The 26,399-nt window shown below is 44.6% G+C and overlaps 1 protein-coding gene across 2 annotated transcripts; it reads right to left on the reverse strand.

Annotated features, from left to right (window-relative positions):
* Window positions 1–1,283: 1,283 nt before the first annotated feature.
* Window positions 1,284–24,292, reverse strand: CFAP298 (cilia and flagella associated protein 298). Of its 2 annotated transcripts, none has more exons than XM_073617125.1 (8): window positions 24,152–24,292; window positions 17,954–18,094; window positions 13,792–13,959; window positions 13,067–13,134; window positions 12,391–12,549; window positions 5,390–5,521; window positions 3,363–3,458; window positions 1,284–1,497 (listed from the first exon to the last, which is right to left on the reverse strand). In XM_073617125.1, exons 2-8 carry the CDS (start codon window positions 18,090–18,092, stop codon window positions 1,387–1,389), a joined length of 873 nt encoding a protein of 290 aa, XP_073473226.1. In that variant the 5' UTR covers window positions 18,093–18,094; window positions 24,152–24,292; the 3' UTR covers window positions 1,284–1,386. The 2 variants fall into 2 exon arrangements, with proteins under 2 accessions (XP_073473226.1, XP_073473227.1); XM_073617126.1 differs by lacking the exon at window positions 24,152–24,292 and adding an exon at window positions 21,535–21,558.
* Between the last annotated feature and the right edge of the window lie 2,107 nt (window positions 24,293–26,399).

The raw sequence follows: 26,399 nt of genomic DNA on the forward strand, positions 1-26,399 counted from the left end.
TTAGAGCGCCACACAGTGGCCTATGTTAAAATGAGCCTGCTTTCCAGGGAGTCAATACAGATTTGCAAAGTGTTTAAAATACTGTATTCTTTAAAAAAAGATGTTGTAAAATAATAATGGAGGTCATCACTGGTACGAAAATGCTGGTTGCCTGGCATTTTGAGTACTTTATAAATTTTTCGCTCAGTACAAGTATGCAGCCAGTTAAGTCAGAACTCGAGTGACATGCATTCTTGTAGGGCCCTGGGGCCTAACTGTCTGTACAAGAGCCTCATAATGCCCTTGTGTGGCCCTTGGACCCCAAACATTTGTAGTGGGAGCATTGATAAGTAAAGGTGTATTAGCAGTGATTTCTAGTAGATCTGCAATCTCTGACAATACTTTTCAGCACTACATATTGAACATTATTAACTGCAGTTAGGGGGACAGATAATCGGCCCCTTACTCAGAAAGATTGCTTCCGGGGCCGGTCATCTGTCTATAACCATAGGAATCGCAGACAGATTTTGCTGCCGTCAGCCTGACATTCTTTTGTACAGGCTTCTCTGCCACAGGTGTTTGCCTACAGGTGTAATTCCCATGCAGGAATCTGCTGTTCCTAATTGCCCGTGTGAACGAAACCTTAAAAGAGAATTATGGGAATATAAAAAAAAACTAAAAAATCATACTCACCTAGGTGGATGCAGCATCGGCTTGATGCCTCATCTATCCCCCACAGCTTCTAAGACTGAGAACTGAGCAATCAAAGACCACTGATCACTCAGTTCTCAGCCTTCAGTGAGCAGAGTGCTTTTCAGGTAACTGCTCTCTGCTCTGCCCCTCCAGCGCTCACTGGAGTGCTGGGCTGTGGAGGGGGTGAAAGCGGCTGGCTCAGGCTCTCGACAGTTCGCTGAGAGCCTGAGCCAACTGCTGGTCCAAGCATCTGGGTGGATCCTGACTTTAAAGATGGGATCTTTCCCGAGCTTGGACCAGCTGAGTGACCAGCAGACTTTAGCCCGCTGTCGGCTGAACACAGGTCACAAGAGTGCTGAATTAATTGCACTGCTGTGATCCCAGTACAACCAAAATCACTTTGGCTATACATCTCTTTTAACAGTTCTTCAGACTGCCGGTAGAACCATCCCTGAAATGAGAGGTGATCTGTGTTTGGCCAATTACAGTTCATTATTGAATAGCGAATTTCACTACACAGTGATTTTCCTAAAATGTATTGTATTTGTTAGGGCACTACTGTAAGGTATTCTACAGCCAGGAACTGTGATGAAAGCCACAAACACTAAATATAAAGAAAGATAATTTATTTATATAGGACAGGGGATGACAATTAAAACTTGTCGATGTACTACATATACCAGACATTTGTGAATGAGGACGATTGCTGGATTCTTACGCCGGCCTCCATTTAATGTTCTTTACACCCTGGAACTGTCTTTTTAGGGAGTTACTGTCCGCCCAGTCAGCATTCATATATGAGATATCCTCATCCTCTTCAAGTTTCTGGAACCAAGAGACAAACAACAGCTTGCTGGTTAGCAAGAAAGCCAAGAGTCTATTTATCCATGTGTGATATACACGTTAGTCTGTATACAAATTATAAACCATCAGTCTGTACTAACCCTATTGACAGCTTGTAAAATATTTAAAGGATACGCTCACCTTTTAAAAGAAAAAAAAAAAATGTGCATTTTTTTTTGTAAGGAGCCTGCAGATCATTGCACCCACAATCAGCAGATCGCGGGCACAATCCCAGGCTGCAGCAGACTCTCAGCATAGCTGTCTGCTTGTACCGCGTATGGACAGGCAGCTATCTGAGAGCAGGTAGAACAATGGACTATGAGAGCGCTTACCAGAACCCTCGTAGTTCATTGACAACTACAAGCCATCAATGGCAATGACTGATGGTACTTGAAGGCATTGATTTACAGGTAACTGTGAATCAATGACCCACACGTGTATGCAGAGTCCTGCATGGCTAAGTTTTTTAAAATTGTGATAGTGGGTTCAGGGAGAAGATACCCTGCTCCCTGTTATGGGGGGGGGGGGGAATCAGAGGGAGAGACTGCAGATGCTGGGACAGGTTACATGATGTTCAACCCTAAAAACGGGTAGAACATGTAATATGTTTTGAAGGTGAACTTATACTCTTACCACTTGGCGACTGCCTACTGCGTATATACTGTGGCAGAGCAGGCCCACTGCGCCGGATCACTTACATGTACGTGATCCAGCTTGCCTGGGTAGGAAGCATGCGTGTTCTTCAGCACATGATGATCAGTGGATCCGGGCCAATGATGACAAAAGAGAGCCCCATGTTGGTAAACAGCGATGTGCCGTTTTTTTTCTCCTTGTGAGGCCAGGTACAGATGTTGGATAGCTTTCAACTGATCTTCCAATTTTTAGTAAAGGTGTTCAGTAGGTTGAGGTCAGGGCTCTGTGCAGGCCACTTGAGATCCTCCACACTAAACTCACCAATCCACGTCTTAGTACACAGGGGCACAGTCATGCTGGAAAAGAAAAGGGCCTTCCCCAAACTGCTGTCACAGTTACAAAAGTATGGGAATTTTTTTATAGTAGAATCATACTTACCTAGGTGGATGCAGCATTGGTACCCCACTAGCTCTAAGGCTGAGAACAGAGCGATTAAACACCGCTGATCGCTTGGTTCTTTAAGCTGTCTGAGCAGAGAGCTGGCGACTGTCACAGTTGTCTGCTCTGCTCCTCTAGCACTCACTGGAGTGCCGGCCTGTGGAGGGGGCGGGAGTGGTCAGCTCAGGCTCTCAGTAGCTCCCTGAGAGGCTGAGCCAGGTAACGGTCCAGGCATGTGGGCAGATCCCAACCATATGGTCATGATCTTGCCCCAACCTGGACTGGCTCTGTGACTTCAGCTCACTGTCTGCTGAAAATGGGTCACAGGAGTGCACAACTAACTGCACTCCTGTAGTCCACAGGAGAAGTAAAGCCAAAATGAGCTTTGGCTGTACTTCTCCTTTAAACGTACATTTTCTAACATGCCTTTGTATGCTGTAGTATAAACACTACCCTACATAGAAAACACATTCTGGAGGTGGGTCCACAACTTCGTACAAGTGGCAATATAGTGGAGGTATGATGGTCAGGCATCCAAAACTTTTGTCCTTATAGTATAGCTCTGTACAGAGAGAACTCGATGGTACAGCAGGAGAAATACAACATAGAGGCTACAGTGCAAAACCATAAGTTTGTAGCACAGTCAGTGCAGTGCAGCACAGAAAGTTCAGCGGCTTTAGGAAATGTATTTGCCTAAATTCCAACTACACTCCATACCTCTCACTGGAGCTGAGCTGGAGTTAATGAACACATAAGTAAGTTACCACATGTATTACCTTAAGTGCCTCCTGTCTCCTGTGATAATACATCATCATGTTCTTCTGCTCTTCCTCTGAAATGGCGGGCTCTCTTGCTGGAGCTCCTTGTCCTCTCTAGATGGGTTTAAAGCACAAATATATACTAAAATACATAGGTAGTGATAAAGGTCAAATCAAGAGACATGCACACTATTTATGTACACTGTCAGCATTCCATAGGATATCATTAATATCACGTACAACCAAGACTGCACTCTGGGCTGTCAGTGGATGAAAATTACTGAAGGAAATTCGTTATAAAACGTGAATGAATGTTCTATTAAAAACTAGACAGCACATATAACAAATGAGGTCTATTGTGGTCCTAACGTTGCTTGCTGTGGGGGCACTCGACAGGAGGGAGGGGCCAGAAGAGCCAGCGAGGGAGGAGGATCTGGGTTGCTCTGTGCAAAACCAGTTCACAGAGCAGGTAAGTATAACATGTTTATTATTTTTAAAGAAAAAAAAAAAAAAAAAACAAGACTTTAGTATCACTTTAAGTGCATAGAAAAGAACAGCCCCAGCAGCAAGTCACTCCCCTGCTTCCCTCCTCCCTATGCCTGTGCTGCCCCTTCCAAACAGTGCATGTGAAGTACATAGGCCACTTAGAAGTTCAGGGAAGCAGTGATCTGCAACCTGGAGCCAGGGGTGGTGAACATGAAAATTATGTACGTTGGGCACACTGGGGCAACTCAATGTACTCGGGCATGCATTACTACTGGAAGACCATGCATTCATGGAAAAAAAAAAAAAAAGACACTGAGGGGTTGATTTACTAACACTGGAGAGTGCAAAATCTGGTGCAGCTCTGAATAGAAACCAATCATCCTCCAGGCTTTTTTTTTAAAGCTTAATTGAACAAGTTGAAGTTACCTTCCCAGTGTTCAACAAATTGTCAGTACTGGGGTGTAGTATCCCCCATAAATGACTATAAGTAGTATGACAATAGAGAGATCATTTGAATTGTTCAATATAAGCCAATTGTCTTCTCAATCTACAGATCTCTTTGCAGAGGATACATACTTTTGATGTGTTAAACTTCATAATTCCTCTATGTACCATAGGCAGACCAGATAAAACCTCTCTGTGATGATCTTTATTCATTCCTTAGGGCATTATGGGGATAAGTTAAGTAGCCCCTTTTTTTTCTCTCATAAATGTGATCTCCCTCTTAGTGGGTTATTATAGGGGAGACCATGGTCAGTTTCTCTTCTCTGCCATGGCTCTTCTAGGTCCCCTCTCTTATTACATGTGTCTTTATAATATGTATGCAGGTTTTTGAAGGTACAGAGCTTAACAAGGATTGTTTGCTGCTCTGCTTTATACTGTTTGTTCTTTACTTTCCAAATATTCAATAAAAACAATTGAAACAGAAGCCGACTGGCTTCCATGCACAGCTGCACCAAATTTTGCACTCTTTAGCTTTAATAAATCAGCCCCAGAATGTTTAGTACTTCTTCAAAGCTCCAGCATTCAAAGACTTTTCAGACAATTGTGCGCTTCCAACCTTGTAGCAACATTTTGGGAAAGGCCCTTTTCTCTTCCAGCATGACTGTGGACCTGTACACAAAGCCAGCTCCACAAAGACATGGTGTGATGAGCAATAGTATGAAGGAACTGCACAAAGCCTTGACCTCAACCCTACAAAACCTTTGGGATGAACTGGAACACCAATGGTGAGCCAGGTCTTCCTATTCAACAACAACAACAGTAACTGACAATACAAATGTTCTTTGGGCTGAATGGGCACAAATTTACATAAACACACTACTCCATATTAATGCTCACGTTTTTTTGGAATGGAATGTCCAACAAGCTCATATGGGTGTGATAGTCAGATGTCTGCAAATCTTTGGCCATATAGAATATTTGTATGTGTACTGATAGGCTGAAGTAGTGCAGGTTTAAATATGGCTGCCTGCACTGTAACTGGATGACAGCATCTGGTTTTCTACTCTAGGTGTTCATATTCATCACTTGTGCAAATATAGAAATGTGTTGAGTACCTTTTGTATCTTCACAATTATTTTAGTCTTTTCATTTTTGCCCACGTAGTCAGCAAGTTTCTTATTCCTCAGGAGCTCTTTCCCAGCCCACCACAACTGGGCATCAGGTTCCTCAATGACCATCTGTCCGGCCTAGAATACAGCAACATATGGAGAAATTAACAAAAATGACTGGAATGTGGGAAAAACCATCATTTTATCTGATCCATAGGTAAAAGTTGAGAAAATTAAGTGTGTATTCACACCAGGGAATGCTCCCTGCCTGTGATTAGATGCAAGAACCTCAGCAAGGATTTCCAAGATTAGCTGCAAGTAGGCAGGCCCACTGAAAGCAAACGGGAGCCTGCAGCTAATCACACCCACTGGCATGTAATCACTTATGCAGCAATTGGCCCTGGACATGGGCAGTCTGAGTGATTACCCATGAATGGGCACAATTAGCTGCGGGAACCGGGGGACATTGTTTTTTTTTGTTTTTGTTTTTTAATAAAGGAATGGTCAAAAACTGTGTGTGTGTTTTTATTTCTTTTTGACACTTTTTGGTGAATGAGTAGGGGTACCCCCTACTCATTTACATAGGGAAGGGGGGGTGGGATCTGTGGACCCTCTTGTTGAAGGGGGCTTCCAGATTCCAATAAGCCCCCTGCCCACAAACCCCTCTATTTCCTGACTTGCTGGGTTGCAGGATCAGATAAGAATCTGGTATGGATTTTAGGGGGACTCCACACCACTTTATTTAAAATTTTGGAGCTTTTTTCTTCATTCACACTTGCATATTGGTCCAACTATGCTTCATCAGGGGTTCCTGCAAACAGCTGCAGCTATGGGTAAGGGTTTAATTTTCCCACTAGAGACTCATCTGGGTTTCCTGTGAACATCTACAGGCAGGAAGCCCTGTAAAAAGCGATGGGAGGCTGTGAGCACCCGCAGCCATTTGTGGGAGCTTGCATGTAAATCGTACACAAAGCATTTACCTTGCGGATGATCAGCCCCGTAAGCAGTTTGCAGGTAATCGTAGTCAGCCCCATACACAAGTGTGAAAAAGGACTTAATGGTGTCCCTTTTGCTATGTGGTTTCAGAGTATTGCATTTTACTTTTTTTTCCAACTTTATTGAAAGTGTACAAAGTTACACTCTACTCATGTCTCTGTACTGTAGCAAAGAAGCTGCAGAAAATGAGGTTCAATGTAGAAAAATGAAAAATAATGCATTTGGGTGGCAAAAATATGAATGCAATCTATACACTGGGGGGAGAACCTCTGGGGGAATCTAGGATGGAAAAGGACCTGGGGGTCCTAGTAGATGATAGGCTCAGCAATGGCATGCAATGCCAAGCTGCTGCTAACAAAGCAAACAGAATATTGGCATGCATTAAAAAGGGGATCAACTCCAGAGATAAAACGATAATTCTCCTGCTCTACAGGACTCTGGTCCGGCCGCACCTAGAGTATGTTGTCCAGTTCTGGGCACCAGTCCTCAGGAAGGATGTACAGGAAATAGAGAGAGTACAAAGAAGGGCAACAAAGCTAATAAAGGGTCTGGAGGATCTTAGTTATGAGGAAAGGTTGCGAACACTGAACTTATTCTCTCTGGAGAAGAGACGCTTGAGAGGGGATATGATTTCAATATACAAATACCGTACTGGTGACCCCACAATAGGGATAAAACTTTTTCGCAGAAGAGAGTTTAACAAGACTCGTGGCCACTCATTAAAACTAGAAGAAAAGAGGTTTAACCTTAAACTACGTAGAGGGTTCTTTACTGTAAGAGCGGCAAGGATGTGAAATTCCCTTCCACGGGCGGTGGTCTCAGAGGGGAGCATCGATAGCTTCAAGAAACTATTAGATAAGTGCCTGAATGACTGCAACATACAGGGATATACAATGTAATACTGACACATAATCACACATAGGTTGGACTTGATGGACTTGTGTCTTTTTTCAACCTCACCTACTATGTAACTATATATCAGCAGCACCAAGATGCAGCAAAAATGGGAAAAATTTGAAAATAAGTATTTTATTGAACAAATGGCAGTTAATGACACAATCCTTTAGCAAACTAAATATCACTCAGTTAAAACATCTACTTCAAAGTATTCACCCTGGTCATGACGATAGGAAATTAATCTCGGCAAAAATTATTTCACAGTACGAGGTATGACAATTTAAATCACGGAACGTACTCAGCGTAGCACAATGGTGGTAAGTCATGCAGCCATATGCACTAGGGCTGCTGAAATTAATCGCAGCATCGATGCATCACGATTTGGGTGTCCCCGATGCGGCATCGATGCATGCGACCCTAAAAATCGATGTCTGGCCCCGCCCCCTCCCGGTAGAGCGCTCCGTGCATAAAGTTGTTTTTAGTGTGTGTATATTCCGGTCATGTGATTCTCAGCCGCGCCTCTCTCCTCTCAGTCTCTCCTGGTGTCAGCTCCGCCCACTGACTGGAGCTAACAGGTCAGAAGAGAGGCGGGCGGGGCTGACATCAGGAGAGACGTGAGAGGAGGGAGGCGCGGCTAAGAGTCACATGACCGGAATATACACACACTAATAACAACTTTATGCACGGAGCGCTCTACCGGGAGAATTCACTGACCTGAGATGTGACAACTGGCGGAACACCGGCCGCACGAATGGAGATCGGGGGGAGATGGTGAGCAGGCAGATCGCCCTGCTCATTACAGGCTGCCACTGGCAGAGCAGCATGTAAGTACAGAGGGGGAGGGGGGGGGCGCCTTCATCACACCACAACTCTGCATTATTGTCCGCAGTCTCTGACCATCTCCTGTGCCATGTCCCAGTGTCTGACCATCTCCTGTGCCATGTCCCAGTGTCTGACCATCTCCGGTGCCATGTCCCAGTGTCTGACCATCTCCTGTGCCATGTCCGCAGTATCTGACCATCTCCTGTGCCATGTCCCAGTGTCTAAACCATCTCCTGTGCCATGTCCCCAGTGTCTGATCATCTCCTGTGCCATGTCCGCAGTGTCTGACCATCTCCTGTGCCATGTCCGCAGTGTCTGACCATCTCCTGTGCCATGTCCGCAGTGTCTGACCATCTCCTGTGCCATGTCCCCAGTGTCTGACCATCTCCTGTGCCATGTCCCCAGTGTCTGACCATCTCCTGTGCCATGTCCGCAGTGTCTGATCATCTCCTGTGCCATGTCCGCAGTGTCTGATCATCTCCTGTGCCATGTCCGCAGTGTCTGATCATCTCCTGTGCCATGTCCCCAGTGTCTGATCATCTCCTGTGCCATGTCCCCAGTGTCTGACCATCTCCTGCGCCATGTCCCAGTGTCTGACCATCTCCTGTACTATGTCTGCAGTCTGTGACCATCTCCTGTGCCATGTCTGCAGTCTGTGACCATCTCCTGTGCCATGTCCGCAGTCTGTGACCATCTCCTGTAGCATGTCCGCAGTCTGTGACCATCTCCTGTAGCATGTCCGCAGTCTGTGACCATCTCCTGTAGCATGTCCGCAGTCTCTGATCATCTCCTGTAGCATGTCCGCAGTCTCTGATCATCTCCTGTAGCATGTCTGCAGTCTCTGATCTTCTCCTGTAGCATGTCTGCAGTCTCTGATCATCTCCTGTAGCATGTCTGCAGTCTCTGATCATCTCCTGTAGCATGTCTGCAGTCTCTGATCATCTCCTGTAGCATGTCCGCAGTCTCTGATCATCTCCTGTAGCATGTCCGCAGTCTCTGATCATCTCCTGTAGCATGTCCGCAGTCTCTGATCATCTCCTGTAGCATGTCCGCAGTCTCTGATCATCTCCTGTAGCATGTCCGCAGTCTCTGATCATCTCCTGTAGCATGTCCGCAGTCTCTGATCATCTCCTGTAGCATGTCCGCAGTCTCTGATCATCTCCTGTATCATGTCCGCAGTCTCTGATCATCTCCTGTAGCATGTCCGCAGTCTCTGATCATCTCCTGTAGCATGTCCGCAGTCTCTGATCATCTCCTGTAGCATGTCTGTCTGCAGTCTCTGATCATCTCCTGTAGCATGTCTGTCTGCAGTCTCTGATCATCTCCTGTAGCATGTCTGTCTGCAGTCTCTGATCATCTCCTGTAGCATGTCTGTCTGCAGTCTCTGATCATCTCCTGTAGCATGTCTGTCTGCAGTCTCTGATCATCTCCTGTAGCATGTCTGTCTGCAGTCTCTGATCATCTCCTGTAGCATGTCCGCAGGCTCTGACCATCTCCTTTAGTATTTTGGAAGAGAGCCTGGAGCTCCTCTGCTGTCTCTTTTTTTTCTTAAGAACAGATAGAATAAAAAAAATGGAGTTCTCCTGACTACTTTAATTTTTTTTGATGAAAACCATGAGCACCTGCGGACTTGCGCTGTAATCGTGATGCATCGTGATGCATCGCGGAATCGAATCGAATCGAATCGTTGACTTGATAATCGTAATCGAATCGAATCGTGAGGCCAGTGAAGATGCGCAGCCCTAATATGCACTGGAGCTTGTTCCTATATGTTCTAACTTGCACTAGCCTGGGTCGCAGGCCAGTTGACTCAGTCTTTATGGAGTATCTTCACAATTATTTTAGTCTTAAAGGGGTTGTAAACCCTCATGGTTTTTCACCCTAATGAATTCTATGCATTAAGGTGAAAAACCGTCTGTAGTGCAGCAGCCCCCCAGAGCCCCCCTTTTACTTACCTGAACCCAGTCTTTCCAGCAACGGGAATGAGCAATCAAATCCAGCGATGCGGAAGCCGGGGGGTGGGTCCAGCTGTCTGTGTCAATGGACGCAGCAGCAGGACACGGGAGCATGCCCGCACGAGTGCCCCCAGGGAAAGCGCTTCTCCATCGGGGCACTGGAGAAGAGGAGGAACCAGGAGCGCCGCGGAGGAAATACTGCTCAGCGTTTCAGAAAACGAATTCCAGGAATGTTTCTGACAGTTGTCATCTACAAAAGTGCAATGCTTTACAAGGGGACTACTTTGAAGGTGACAACAGTCCATAGTGTATAGGTAAGCAAACTTTTTTTTTACAGTCCATTTCAGGAATTAAATTGTCACACCTTGTATACTAACAGAAAACAAGGACACTTTTGGATAAAAAAAATATTAGCATTCTGGTACTATCTCAGGATAATCGAGACTCATGAACAATAAGCAGTCTACGGTAGGTCAAGTTGAAGATCTTAGCTTTAGTGAAGCTTTAGGCTGGTTTGCACCATAACACGGTGCAGGTCTACAGATAAAGACATTCAAGATGTGCTGAGCATCTTAATTTACAAATTCAAAAAACTTTTAGCACTGTAAACTAAACAGAGTCCAACATGAATGTGTGAGGAGTCACAAAGGAAAGGCAGGCAAACGTCAAGAAGACCAAGGAAACAGTCTGGAGCTTAGTCCAAAGACAACACATAGATCAGGCATGGGTCAGAGAGGACAAAGCACACCAGTGACATGGGAGAAGATGAATATGTAAGGCCAATTCGAGGGACAATATTTGATCACAGGCCGTGTCTTTCTCAGGCCTCCCCTTCCCATCATACATTGTCCTGATAACAATGATGTGGACAAATCTGGGAACTGGTCTGTCTCATACCATCCTCTAGAGAAAGATCAATTGGATGGCATATTTACAAGTACCAAGTAAAGATTATAAAGAATGTCTGAATGAGAAATGTCATTTCACCAAAGAATGGCTCAACTCCTACTTCAGCTTAGCAGCAATTTTTATTTTAGGAATGTTCTAGCATGACCACACAAGAGGTGTCCTCCTCCATTCATCTTGGCACAGATCTAAAAAAATCTGCAATGTTACATTTTAGCTAAAGCCAAAAATTATGTATACATTTTAGGATGCAGTGGCGGGTAGGTTAAAGCTGTTGAAAAGAAAGACACAAAATGGTGCAGCATTTTGTGCGCAAGATGTATGAATAATGCATTGATTTTATATATATATATATTGTATACTAATATATATTGTATACTAATATTATATATATATATTTTGGTGTTTTTAAATTAAAGCAGTATAGGTACCCAGGGGCGTACCTAGAGCATTTGGGACCCGGGCGGATCCTATATCCAGCACTGCCACTCCGACAAAATCGGTGCGCGCAAAGCTTGCCGCTTAAAAACGGAGCAGGCGATTCTTTTGGGCGACAGTCTCATGTGTTGCGATTTGCAGTGACTGCAGTGCACCATTGGCTCCCGCTGCTGTCAAAGTCAGTCAGCCAATGAGAAGAGAAAGGGGGCGTGGCTGGGTCATGGCTCTGTGTATAAATGGACACACGGAGCTGTGACTCGGCTCGGGTGCCCCCATAGCAAGCTGCTTGCTGTGGGGGCACTCAATATGAGAGAGGGGCCAGGAGCAGCAAAGAGGGAGCCCAGAAGAGGGGGATCGGTGCTGCTCTGTGAAAAACCATTTCACAGTGCATATAAGTATAACATGTTTGACTTGAGACTTTACAATCACTTTAAGATCCCAAAATTTTTTCCTGGTCTCTTACCACATTATGTTGCTGGATGAATGTTCCTGCACTGGTCTGGGTAGCCATTATCCAGACCAGAACAAAAAACAGCATATGAACAGCTTTGAAAACACAGGACTAAGGCCCCTTCCGCGTGGGATTTGCTCAATGGGGGGGGGGGTCTGCCTGCTGATCCCTCCTGAGCAGGCAGATGGGTGGTCCGTGTCCACTTATGCAGAGCAGACACAGCCCGTTCTCCTCTATGGGCGGTCGGATGTAAATGGAAAAGAAGGAGAACGGATTCCCATCCACCTGTTTTTAGTGGATCGGATGTTGGTGGGGGCCAACAAACACATGTTTACACCCACTGCTCCATAGAGGAGAATTGAGGGTCCAATTGAGTCTGTCTGAAAAACTGACAGGTGGACCAGATTTGGGCCCCTTTCACACGAGTGGACCAAAGACACCAAGATTTGGTGACTTCTAAGTATGCTTAAAAACACACAGATACTGACAAAGACTGCTTGTCAGTAAAAGAAGCCAGGACAATGGAAGAGGGGGTATTATACCTGAGTTCCAGAGAGGTCTTCGTTATTTTCAAACTCCATCCTGATTGGATCATGTGGAGGTAATCCCATGGGATACACAATCATTACAGCACCACGGAGTTGATCCAAAGCATCCTTGACCATGTCTATTGTTACACACACATTGGCCTCCGCTAGTTTCTACATAAGGAGAAGAGACTTTTTAAAGATGCTTTCCAGTTTATTTCAAACAAATTTTACAATATATAGCTGCAATCTTTTTCATCATGTTCTGACAACACTCAGGGCAAATCGGCATCTCTACAGTTCTGAAAATCTGGCTTTAAAGTGAAACTGCAGGCAGATATAAAATACACCAATGAATGCCATGATGTATTTATTAAATATAATAAATGTATTGTACATGCAATAGTGCAAATACCTTAATTTGACTGATTTCATCCCCCCGTTATTCCTTGTACATAAGGAGTCAGTCTAAGGGGCGCACTGAAAGCCAATCATATGTCCTGCATGTACATGTGCTAACAAGAAACATGCTAAAAGGAGGAGAAAGTGACAATTTCTCTTCATTACTTTGGTGTTCGGCAGCTTGGGCAGTTGGAGAGGTGAGTATTTTTCTATTTCCTTTGCAGGGAGTCTTTTTATTCATTTGATTTCAGCAACAGAATACGAATAATAGTGTGGAAAACAAGATTACCTTTGATATTAAGGCTTTTGCTTCCTCCATTGTCTTTTGCAACACCTTCTTCATACTGTCATTAGGTGCTGAAAAAAAAAAGATAACAGAGTATGATATAATTTGGATTACCAATATCCAGGGCCAGTGCAAGGTAATTTGTCTACACAGGTGAAGGTGCAGTTTGTCCCCCCCCCCCCCTTACACCTCACCATCCCCCTGACCCCCCCCTTCCCCTCCATAATGCGGCCCCCACTGTCTATAGCTGTGCTGGTACTTGATTCACATTGCACCGGTATTTGTGATGGGGTGTAACATGAAGGATGTCTATTCAAATCCCCCTCTGAGCAAAAATCCTCTCCCCACTTCTAGCACAGATCCCCTCCCCCAAGTCCTCACTTCCAACACAACTTTCCCCCCCATCCTGGGTAAAATCCTCTTCCCCCCATCCTCCCAACAAAAATCCCCCCCGCTCCAAATCCCCCATGCCAGCACAAGTCCTCTCCCCAGTTCTGTCACAATTCCTTCTACTCAAATCCCCCTTTCCAGTAAAACCCCAAAGCAAAGCCTGTCCGAAGCCATGTTTTGAAGCAAGTGTAAACTAGCCCTAAAAGAAAGTGGCAATACATTCCATATGTTGTACAGTTATAGCAGGTCATGATTTACTTCTACAGTAAGAGGATAAGGAATGCCGGGTATAAAATCAGAAAGGGAATACTACGAAAATGAGAAGATGACATCATTACCATGTCCACTGCGTCTTCCAATCTCATCCTTTTTGAAGACACTTCCTCCACTGGGCACGCATTTAGCTTCCCATTCATTCTTTAGTTTCAGATCTTCAATCTGCTCATCAGCCAATCCCTGCATATTAGGGGGCAGAATAATGCCATGTTCTGCCAACTCTGCCATCTCTATATAGGGGGGAAAAAAAGGCAGACTATAAATGCAACTTTCAGCAGCGAGGATTTTTTTTAGATCCCAATCTTCATGTGGGTCCTAGTGACTACAAGTTTTTCTCCAACCAAAACATAAACTATATTTTTAGGGCCCTTTCACAGTGGTGTGCTTCTCTAGAAAGCACCTCTCCAGTGTGACAAAAGCACAAATGATTTCCCTTTAAATCCTATATGACTTTTCACATTGCTGCGCTGCGTTTGCTCTACGGTTTGAAAAGTCTCACATGCTGCATCTTTGGTGCACTTTTCAAAAGTGCACCTTCCATTGTAAGTCATTGGAAACGCACCAAAAATGCACTAAGAATGCACTTTTGATGTGTTTTTGGGGTCACACGACAGGATGTGGTTTGTTAAAAAGCCGGCACCCGCCAGCATTCTTAACAACCAGTGGACAGTTACACATACATTGCCAACCCCCCACCAACACCTCCATGGTGGTCACTCTCAGGCTCTCTCTGCTAAATCTCTTCATGCTTAGTGAAGTCAGTCCGGCCGCCCACCTCTCCTCCCTAACATTTACAGAGCTATTCAGCTGTCCTGCACAGTCTTCCCGGCTCCTCCTCCCTCCAAAGTGCCCGGTGGTAGCAATGGCACACACCTGCTTGCTCCCCTGATAGCCTGGCACAGCGCTGGCCCATCTTACACAGCGTGCCCAGAGCCGAGACAAAAGAGACCAACCTCTCAGCACCGCCTGGTCAGAGTGAATTGGCACAAGAGACTGAGCTGGGGGTGACCACCATGGACGTAGATGGCTCAAAAAGGAAAGGGGTGATCCCTGATGCCGCACATCTGAGAAATCCTATTGAGGTGAACAGAGTGGCAACCTCAGCCTGGACTCTGACCAGGCCACGCCTCCAACGCATTTCGCTCCACCCTCTGGAGCTTAGTCATGTGGATTCACGTAGAAGGGGGGTGCAGGCATTGTAATGTTATATTCACTAGTTCATAAAGGACACCAGCGGGTGCAGGCTACTTAAAGGAGTTGTAAAGGCTGAAGGTTCTACATTCTATGCATTAGGATAAAAAAAAAACTTCTGTGTATAGCAGCCCCCCCAGCACTCCCTAATTACTTATTTGAGCCCCATCCCTCTACAGCGATGTCCACGAGTATCTTAGCCGTCCGGGACTCTCCTCCTGATTGGCTGAGACACAACAGCAGCGCCATTGACTCACAGGGTTGTCAAAGTCAGTTAGCCAATCAGCAGAGAGAGGGGGCGGGGCCGGAGCTCCGTGTCTGAATGGACACACAGTGCTGACACTCGGCTCGGGTGCTCTCATAGCAAGCGAATTGCTGTGGGGGCACTTGACAGGAGGGAGGGGCCAGGATCACATAAGAGGGGCCCAAGAAGAGGAAGATCTGGGCTGCCCTGCGCAAAACCAACTGAACAAAGGAGGTAAGTATAACATGTTTGTTCTTTTGTTTTTTTTAAACGAGATGTTACAATCACTTTAACAACCAGCGAATAACCAAGCTGGCACTCATTGGCATCCTTAACCAATTAATAGCTGTTAACCGCTTGCTGACCAGCAGCCGCAGTTTTACCTCACATCGCTTCGCCTTTTGGCCACTAGGGGCGCGCAGCGTGTGCCCATGCGAGTGCCCGGCGGGCATGACAGAGCGAGAACCAGGATCTGTGTGTGTAAACACACAGGTCCCGGTTCTCTCAGGGGAGAGGAGACAGATTGTGTGTTCATACTATGTATGAACAGTGATCTCTCTCTCCTCCTAGTCAGTCCCATCCCCCCTACAGTTAGAACATACCTAGGGAACACATTTAACCCCTTGATCACCCCTAGTGTTAGCCCCTTTCCTGCCAGTGACATTTATACAGTAATCAGTAAATTTTTATAGCACTGATCGCTGTATCAAAAATGTGTCAAAAGTGTCCAATTTATCTGCCGCAATATCGCAGTCCCGATAAAAATCGCAGATCATCGCCATTACTAGTAAAAAAAAAATAATATTAAAAATGCCATAAATCTATCCCTTATTTTGTAGACACTATAACTTTTGCGCAAACCAATCAATATACGCTTATTGTGATTTTTTTTACCAAAAATATGTAGAAGAATACATATCGGCCTAAACTGAGGAGAAAATTAGTTTATTTAATAAGAATAGTGGGATATTTATTATAGCAAAAAGTAAAAGATATTGTGTTTTTTTTTTCAAAATTGTCGCTCTTATAGCGCAAAAAATAAAAACCGCGATCAAATACCACCAAAAAAAAAGCTCTTTTTGTGGGAAAAAAGGATGTCAATTTTGTTTGGGTGCAACAACGCACCACTGCGCAAATGTCAGTTAAAGCAACACAGTGCCGTATCGAAAACAATGGCCTGGTCATCGGGCAGCCAAATCTTCCGGGGCTGGAGTGGTTAAAGAAGCCGACACCTGATGCCATCCTTTTTTCTTTCAAATTGAAAATTATTATTATTAATTATTGAAAAATGTTCAAACTTTTACAAAACACTCGTAAAAAAAAAAAAAAAAAAAAAGGTACAAATAGAGTATCAAGTCAAAAAATATTACCACCAGCCAGGTGTCATAGAAATCCACAAATATATAAAAAAGAGATGGAATCCTTAAAGCGGAGTTTCACACACTTTTACAAGGTGGTCTTAAACTAAAGACCACCCCTCCACCCCTCGTTTTTGTATATCCATTTTATTTTAATTTTTTTTTTTTCATTCCATTTTTAGAAGTAGTAAGTTTACTTCCGTCCTAGCTCGGCCGCGATGCAGGACGTCATGTCCTCTTCTGCGGAGGGCCCTCCTCCTTCACCCCCGCTGCCTTCTGGGACCCGCGTGTCCCAGAAGATGAGCTGGCCATTCACAAAGTGCCACACGACTCGCGCATTTGCAGTAGGAAACCAGCTGTGAAGCCTGTAGGCTCCACTGCCAGTTTCACTCAGTTGGATTGGCAGTGCCTGCACCCGAGCCAGTGAACGAATCGGCCTTGGGGGGGGGGGCGACATCGTGGGCTCCATGGACAGTACTTAAAAGTACAGTACTGACAGTGAAATGTAAAGTCAGTGGGCATATGCCCACAGCCCACAGCCCACTTTAACATACTATACAATAAACGGTGAACCATTTCCATTTTACAAGGCAGCTTTAAGTATAAAAACATGACAGTACAACTCAAAGCAACAAATAAGTTAGTGACCTGCTAGTGTTTTTGTACAGGATGATTTGTTCACTCAGTTTATCCTAAGGCCTCATTCACACGGGTGTACTGATCTGTACACCGCGTGAAGATATATACTGTATCTCTGATACGTACCTCCCAACTTTTTGAGATGGGAATGAGGGACACCTATCAGCAAAAGTATGCAGGCATAGGACACACCCCTTGCCACTCCCCCTTAAAGGAGAACTGTACAAAAAAAACAAGATTGGTTAAACCCACAATTGCTTTTTTTACCACTATTATTCCTTTATATTGGTTTTTGGAATTTACAAATGCAGCAATTTAGAAATCAGATGAAAGGTTTAGCACTGGAAAACACTTTTTGATAGATAAAAAGTGCATTTTATATACAACTATATAGATCAGACCAAAATGAGGGACAAATGAGGATGAATGAGGGACAGAGGGACTTTGTTCCAAATCAGGGACAGTCCCTCGAAATCAGGGACAGTTGGGAGCTTTGTTGATACCGAATGAGAACAAAAATGGGGTGGGACTTTACAAGTTCCTTGCAGGGTCTAATAAATACACATACCAAATAGGTTTAAAAAATAAACAAATCTTTAATTTCTATATACAAATGGTTAACTTTAAAAAAGTTGAATAAAACTGGTTAAAACCACAACTACTGTAAATCTATTCAGGATGTGCTAGTCCTGGCTTAAGAATCGAGAAAACTGGCCAGTAGGGTCATAATTGCCTCACATTCATCCCTCATACTCTTAACTGTATCTCCGATAGTTGTGAGAACCTTCTTACCTGAACAAATCCTACTAACTTTAAGCCTGCCATTGTAAATGACTACTAGATCTTTTACTAGGTCATCCACAGGAACATTGACAGTCGTATCGAAGAGGAACTGGCTTTCATCACCGAGTTTCACATGTAGGCGCACCATATCTGCAATGATAAGTATCAGATGAAATGATAGCAAATGACACATAGGCACCTCTTATAGTATCTGTGTAACTACACTTTAAAAAAAAAAAAAAAAAACATTTGGGGTCCATTCACATCAGTTATTCTAGTGCAGTCCTATCCAACATGACAAGTCAAAATGCCTTGTCTCCTGTGTGCCCAATTGACAGCACTGTGTTGCGGTGGTGTACGGGTATGGTGCACTGAAAACACTTGAGTCCCAGAGCCAATTTTTCATGCAAAAACAGACCTTTTGTCCGTTTACATCCATTTTTCATCCGATACAATTTTGAGAAAAATAGGGCTTTGATCTGTTCCAAACAATGGATGTTGACGGATGTGGATGTAAACAGATGATCATCCATTTTTCCATAGAGATGTATTGATGTTTGTTTTTCATCCGCCAATCGATGGATGAAGACTAGAAAAACGGTCTGCATGTGTGAAAGGAGACTTAGGCCCCTTTCACCGGGGCACCTCCGCTAAACACTATCCGCTTGCTTAGCAGGGGATCTCTCCACTGATCCCTGCTGAGCAGGTGGATGACAGGTCCATGTCTGCCCTGCTATGCATAGCGGACATGGACCCAGTCCCACTCTCCTCTATGGGGAAATAAGATGGAAATGCACAGCCTGTCTGTTTCCATCTGATCCAATATATGAATGGGGAATAGGACCACCATCTGTCTGTATTTGGCTTGGATCGGATGGTGGCGGGTGTCAGCGGACACCTGCCGCTCCATAGAAGAGACTGAAGGGTCCAATCAGGTCCGCCTGAAAAGCTGACAGGCTGACCTGATCGGACAGCCGTGTGAAAGGGGCCTTAGTCTCTGTTTGATTTGCAGTCACCAGGATGCTGCACATGTAATCATTTATGACTCCAGTCAATTTTTTTTATATTCTGAAAGATAATGTTACACCGAGTAAACTGATATCCAACATGTCACGCTTCAAAATTGCACCCGCTCCTGGAATGGCAACAAACTTTTACCCTTAAAAATCTCCATAGGCGATGTTTAAAAAAATTCTACAGGTTGCATATTTTGAGTTACAGAGGAGGTCTAGGGCTAGAATTATTGCTCTCACTCTAACGATCGTGTTGATACCTCACATGTGTGTGGTCTGAACACCGTTTTCATATGCAGGCGCTACTCACGTATGAGACACCGCTCCTAAAAGTACCGCTCCTAAAGCTCCCCTGCCCATTGAAATCAATGGGCAGTGCCGCCGAAGTGCCTGCAAAGCACCTCGGAAGCGGCGATTTGTGGGTGATTTTAACCCTTTATTCGGCCGATAGCGGGGGTTAAAAGAGCCCCGCTATTGGCCAAAAAGCGCCTCTAAAACGTCAGTAAAGTGCCGCTAAAACTAGCAGCACTTTACCGCCGATGCCCCCGCGCTGTCAGTGTGAAAGTGCTCTTAGGGCCAGTTCACACCATAGAAACGCAGTCCAAATGCGTTCCAGATGCTTTTATACATGCACGTTTTTGATGCGGTCCAGTGTGTTTTTGAGCCATTTTTGATGCAGTCCAGTGCATTTTCCCCCTCTTTTTTTTTTAAACCTAAACAGGGACATGTGTGTTCCAGTGCATTTTTTGGTGCGTTCCAGATGCTTTTTATAGTGTTCCAGTACAGTCCAGTGTAGGAAAAAATGCAGCATGTTCTACTTTTTTTTTCTGGAACTGGAACTGCAAGCATTGGTGTGGACTATGCCATTAAAGACCATATAACCTACTTTCCATGCATTTTTGATGCAGAAAAAAACGCAGTAGACTGCATGTGGTGTGAACTGGCCCTTAAAGCAGAACTAAACCCGTGATTTATCGGTTTCTAAAAGCATACTGTGATGGAAGAAAGTATTTGATCCCCTGTTGATTTTGGACGTTTGCCCACTGACAAAAAATGATCAGTCTATAATTTTAATGGCAAGTTTATTTTAACAGCGAGAGACAGAATAACAAAAATATCCAGAAAAACGCATTTAAAAAAAGTAATAAATCGATTTGCATTTTAATGAGTGATAAAAGTGTTTTACCCCGTTCCAAAACATGACTTAGTACTTGGTGGCAAAGCCCTTGTTGGCAATCACAGGTCAGACGTTTCTTGTAGTTGGCCACCAGGTTTGCACACATCTCAGGAGGGGTTTTGTCCCACTCCTCTTTGCAAACCCTCTCCAAGTCATTAAGGTTTCGAGTCTGATGTTTTGTAACTCAAACCTTCAGCTCCCTCCACATATTTTCTCTGGGATTAAGGTCTGGAGACTGGCTTCTTCTTGAACCACTCTTTTTTTGCTTTGGCCATGTGTTTTGGGTCACTGTCATGCTGGAATACCCATTCATGACCTATTTTCAATGCCCTGGCTAAGGGAAGGAGTTTCTCACCCAAGATTTGACGGTAGATGGCCTGTCCATTGTCCCTTTGATGCGGTGAAGTTGTCCTGTCCTCTTAGCAGAAAAACACCCCCAAACCATAATTTTTCCACCTCCATGTTTAATGGTGGGGATGGTGTTCTTGGGGTTATAGGCAGCATTCCTCCTCCTCCTCCAAACATGGCGAGTTGAGTTGATGCCAAAGAGCTGGATTTTGGTCTCATCTGAGCACAACACTTTCACCCAGTTCTTCTCTGAATCATTTAGATGTTCATTAGCAAACTTCAGATGGGCCTGTACATGTGCTTTCTTGAGCAGGGGGACCTTGCAGGCGCTGCAGGATTTCAGTCCTTCGGCGTGGTGTGTTACCAATTGTTTTCTTGGTGACTATGGTCCCAGCTACCATGAGATCATTGACATGATTCTCTTGTGTAGCTCTGGGTTGATTCCTCACCATTCTCATGATAACTGAAACTCCACAAGGTGAGAACTTGCATGGAGCTCAAGACCAAAGAAGATTGACAGTTATTTTGTGTTTCTTCCATTTGCGAATAATCACACCAACTGCTCATCACCCTCTCACCAAGCTGCTTGGTGATAGCCTTGTAGCCCATTCCAGCCTTGTCTACAATCTTGTCCCTGAAATCCTTGGACAGCTCTTCGGTCTTCGCCATGGTGGAGAGATTGGAATCTGATTGATTGATTTCTTCTGTGGACACATGACTTTTATACAGGTAACAAGCTGAGATTAGGAGCACTCACTTTAAGAGAGTGCTCCTAATCTCAGCTCGCTACCTGTATAGAAGACACCTGGGAGCCAGAAATCTTGCTGATTGATAGGGCATTAAATATTTTTTTTACTCATTAAAATGCAAATCAATGTATTACTTTTTTGAACTGCGATATTTTTGTTGTTATTCTATCTCTCACTGTTAAAATGAACCATTAAAATTATAGACTGATCATTTCTTTGTCAGTGGGCAAATGTACAAAATCAGCAGGGGATCAAATACTTTTTCCCCTCACTGTACATTCACGGAATGCCAGGAATACTAACTGTCACATTTGCTTGTGTCCTCAACCAGACTGTCAAACCATCAAATGGCTGGTGTAATAACTGATGACATGTGCAGCACCATGACAGCTGCAAATCAAACAGAGTCCAAGATGGCGGCTTTCTTGGATGAAAAACATAAAAGGATTTAGTTCCACTTTAAAAAGAAAACTTATTTCAAAAAAGTATTCTGTGGACTTTAGTTTAACTCTGAGGCACATATACAGTATCTCACAAAAGTGAGTACACCCCTCACATTTATGTAAATATTTTTAATATCTTTTCATGTGACAACACTGAAGAAATGACACTTTGCTACAATGTAAAGTAGTGAGTGTACAGCTTGTATAACAGTGTAAATTTGTTGTCCCCTCAAAATAACTCAACACACAGCCATTAACGTATAAACCGCTGGCAACAAAAGTGAGTACACCCCTAAGTGAAAATGTCCAAACTGGGCCCAAAGTGTCAATATTTTGTGTGGCCACCATTATTTTCCAGCACTGCCTTAAACTTCATGGGCATGGAGTTCACCAGAGCTTCACAGGTTGCCACGGGAGTCCTCTTCCACTCCTCCATAATTACATCACGGAGCTGGTGGATGTTAGAAATCCTGCACTCCCCTCCACCTTCCATTTGAGGATGCCCCACAGATGCTCAATAGGTTTTAGGTCTGGAGACATGCTTGGCCAGTCCTGAGGGTGTCAAGCATGTGTGGTGGTAACTAAGGATGAGCTCCGGTGTGTTCGCATGCTGAACGTGCCGAGCTCGCCAGGAAGTCGTCACGGCGCAGCGCTAATCACAGGTAGGGAGACATTTCCCGATCTCTCACATCGGGAAATGTCTCACTGATTGTGATTCCTGGCGGGCTCGGCACGTTCAGCATGCGAACACACCGGAGCTCATCCTTAGTGGTAACCAGGTGAGGAGTACAAAAACAAGTGTGTCTTGCCTACAGTCAAGCATGGTGGTGGGAGTGTCATGGTCTGGGGCTGCCTGAGTGCTGTTGGCACTGGGGAGCTACAGTTCATTGAGGGAACCATAAATGCCAACATGTATTGTGACATACTGAAGCAGAGCATGAACCCCTCCCTTCGGAGACTGGGCCGCAGGGGAGTATTCCAACATAACGACCCCAAACACACCTCCAAGATGGCCACTGCTTAAAGAAGCTGAGGGTAAAGGTGATGGACTGGCCAAGCATGTCTGCAGACCTAAACCCTATTGATCATCTGTGGGGCATCCTCAAATGGAAGGTGGATGAGCGCAAGGTCTCTAACATCCACCAGCTCCATGATGTCGTCATGGAGGAATGGAAGAGGACTCCAGTGGCAACCTGTGAAGCTCTGGTGAACTCCATGCCCAAGAGGGTTAAGGCAGTGCTGGAAAATAATGGTGGCCACACGAAATATTGACACTTTGGGCCAAATTTGGACATTTTCACTTAGGGGTGTACTCACTTTTGTTGCCAGTGATTTAGACATTAATGGCTGTGTGTTGAGTTATTTTGAAGGGACAGCAAATTTACACTGTTATACAAGATGTACACTCACTACTTTACATTGTAGCAAAGTGTCATTTCTTCAGTGTTGTCACATGAAAAGATATAATAAAATATTTACAAAAATGTGAGGGGTGTACTCACTTTTGTGAGATACTGTAAGTCTTGTCAGGCTCTTCTTAGACTACAGAAAAATGGCGCCAGGTCGCACACAGGATCAGCGGACTGTAAAGCTAAAATAGTAAAAGATGATGAGAATTGGCTTCAGCTCTGCAGCCATAGACGGCCCTCCTCCTGTACGGTGTAAGCGTTTGCTAACTCCACTGTTCTGTGCTGAGAGTGTAATTCCAGCATCGTGACTGAACTGTCACTGATATCTCTGGGCCATTGTTTACAATCGGAAGCTGGTAGGATGGGCTCCCAATCATGTGATAGCAAATGAGTGATCACATGAACCTAAAGCAGAACTTACCTCCCTGTAGCAACATTTTTTTTTTGTCCTTCCCCTTACAAAAATATGAGAAAAAAAATGTGGACAGCTACAGTGCCCATACTATGCATTATGAATGGCGGCATGCATGCACATGGTCCCAGAAAACGGCATTGCATCTACACACGCGCTGGACCTTGCAAGGTGGAGGCACGGAGCAGGGGCGGGGAGGGAACAAACGCAATGGGTGAAGTCCCGCTTTAAATTCCCGACACCCAGAACCCATTAAAAAGGGCAGTAGAAGGTTAGCAAGGGTTACAACACCTTCCTTGCTCCATCAACACAATACAATGCCCTCCCACGGTTGCCATGGAAACTCCTCCAATGACAACAAACATGTACTATGGTGGACTTCTTCCTGACACAGTGCAGGATTTGTAGAAATAATGTGCTGATTGATCGTATAAAAATTCATGATTCAAGGCATAGAATGTGCTGATTGATGGTCATTATACAGAATGTGTAGCAGCCATTTGTATCATGATGTCAGGACATCTTCACCTATGTGAGGCCGGCGGGGTATGAGGACAAGGAACAGATCTCTCTCCCATACACACGCTCGGGGCTCCCTGTACACGGGGGGTCACACTACAACGATACCACAAACAATGGACACACAGGAGACTCACCTGCTGATACACCAGACTTCCTGCAACACAACCAGAGATACACTGTAGAAACGCCCCCGTTTCCTAGGACACGGCTGTAAACATCCGGCGTGCAGCTTTCCTGTGACCATAGGACGTACAACGGAACTCATAGACACGCCCCCTCGCGGTGATTGGCCCAGTACTCTAGTTCTTGCAGGATGCCATGGGAGGAGTGTAGGAAGTGACCGTTGTCAGTAGACTGGTGATCTGTGCAGGTGTTCCGTCAGATTTGGCGACCCGTCAGAACTGGTAACGAAAGTGACGTTCCGTCTCCGCCATCTTGCTACACCCCGCACTCAGCCGCCGTAACGATACACCTTGTTACACCCACCGTTTTCTGTTAACCACTTAAGGACCGAGTCTCTTTTTGAGATTTGTTGTTTACACGTTAAAAACAGTTTGTGTTTTTTTTACTAGAAAATTCATTAGAACCCCCCAAACATTAAACATCTTTTTTCTAACACCCTAGAGCAGTGATGGCAAACGGCACCTCAGATGTTTTGGAACTACATTTCCCATGATCCTCATGCACCCTGCAGTGTAGTGGAGCATCATGGGAAAAGTAGTTCCAAAATATCTGGGGTGCCAAGGTTCGCCATCACTGCCCTAGAGAATAAAATGGTGGTCGTTGCAATACTTTCTATCACACCGTATTTGCACAGCGGTTTAACAAGCACACTTTTTTTGGAAAAAATACACTTTTTTGAATTAAAAAATAAGACAACAGTAAAGTTAACCCAATTTTTTTTATATTGTGAAAGATAATGTTACGCCGAGTAAATTGATACCCAACATGTCACGCTTCAAATTTTGCCCGCTCATGGAATGGCGACAAACTTTTATCCTTAAACATCTCCATAGGCGATGTTTAAAAAAATTCTGCGGGTTGTATGTTTTAAGTTACAGAGGAGGTCTAGGGCTAGAATTATTGCTATCACTCTACCAGTCGTGGCGATACCTCACATGTGTGCTTTGAACACCGTTTTCACATGCGGGCGCTACTCATATATGCGTTTGCTTCTGCATGCGAGCTCATCAAGAAGGGAGCTTTTAAATTTTTTTTTTTTAAATTATTCTTATTTATGCAACACTGACCCCCGAAGGAGCTGTTGGTTATTATTTTAGGTCTTTGCCGTCACCCCTTACCCACAGTTCACCATACCAGAAGCTTAGCGTATATACTGGTTCTTTCACCCACCGATGTATGCACCAGTCAATTAGTTCTTTTTCCAATGCTTTTTATTAAACAACTTGAGCAGTAGAGGGACGGAGAGTTAAGGGAAAATTTAGATACCTTGTGTAGATCACTGAGGAACTTGAGATCCCGGAGACAAGTACCCCTTCAGTCAACGGATCTTGCTCACCCGGATAGGCCTCTCTCACTGGCCTAGCAACTTGAATAATGCACAGACAAAAGTCTCTGCCACAGACTTGATGAGAACAATAATTGTTGAACAATCCTCTGCCACAGGATTTAGTGTTAGTTGAATACAGCAACACAGTACCAAAATTCCTTTAAGCCATCCGGCAGTACTGTGGGGTAGATTGGTTAGGATGCATCCTCCAATTAAGACACCAGGCCCCCTCTTGAGTTACCAGCCTTTCGCTCGGTCCTCTCCAAGATGAGTCCTCCCTCGGGTCTTCCAATTGCTCAGCTTCTTCCCGCAGGACAGACAGCACAGGACCACCTCTGAACCAGTAGACCCCCGATAACTTCTGGGCCTACTTGCGGTCACGTAGCCTCGGGCCAGCAGGGCCCCGAGACAGAAAAAAGAATTGTCACATACCTTAGGCCAGGTGGGCCATGAGGTGAGAGAGCGAAAAAAATGGCATCTGCCCCTTAAATATCCTTTCCCAGAATGCACAGCGGTGAACTACTCCCACTGGGCTGTTTCTGGGGAGGAAGGACACTCAAAACACCTATTGCCCTTCCATCACTGGCCTGTGGTGACAACGACACCTACAGACGACAGTGTGGAACTGCACACAAAACAGCCAATGCTGGAACAGAGGCTAATTTAGCCATAACATTGAATCTGAACTATGTACAGAACAGATAACCCCCTAAATTTACATGCGAGCGCCTGGTCAACAGGAGCAGGTCGCTACATTTATTTTACCTTTTATTTTTACACTGTTTTTTAAAAAAAAAAAAAAGTGTTACTTTTGTTCCTATTACAAGGAATGTAAACATCCCTTGTAATAGAAAAAAAGCATCACAGGACCT

This window comes from Aquarana catesbeiana, linkage group LG02 (assembly GCF_042186555.1).
Source record: "Aquarana catesbeiana isolate 2022-GZ linkage group LG02, ASM4218655v1, whole genome shotgun sequence".
NCBI classification, from domain to species: domain Eukaryota; kingdom Metazoa; phylum Chordata; class Amphibia; order Anura; family Ranidae; genus Aquarana; species Aquarana catesbeiana.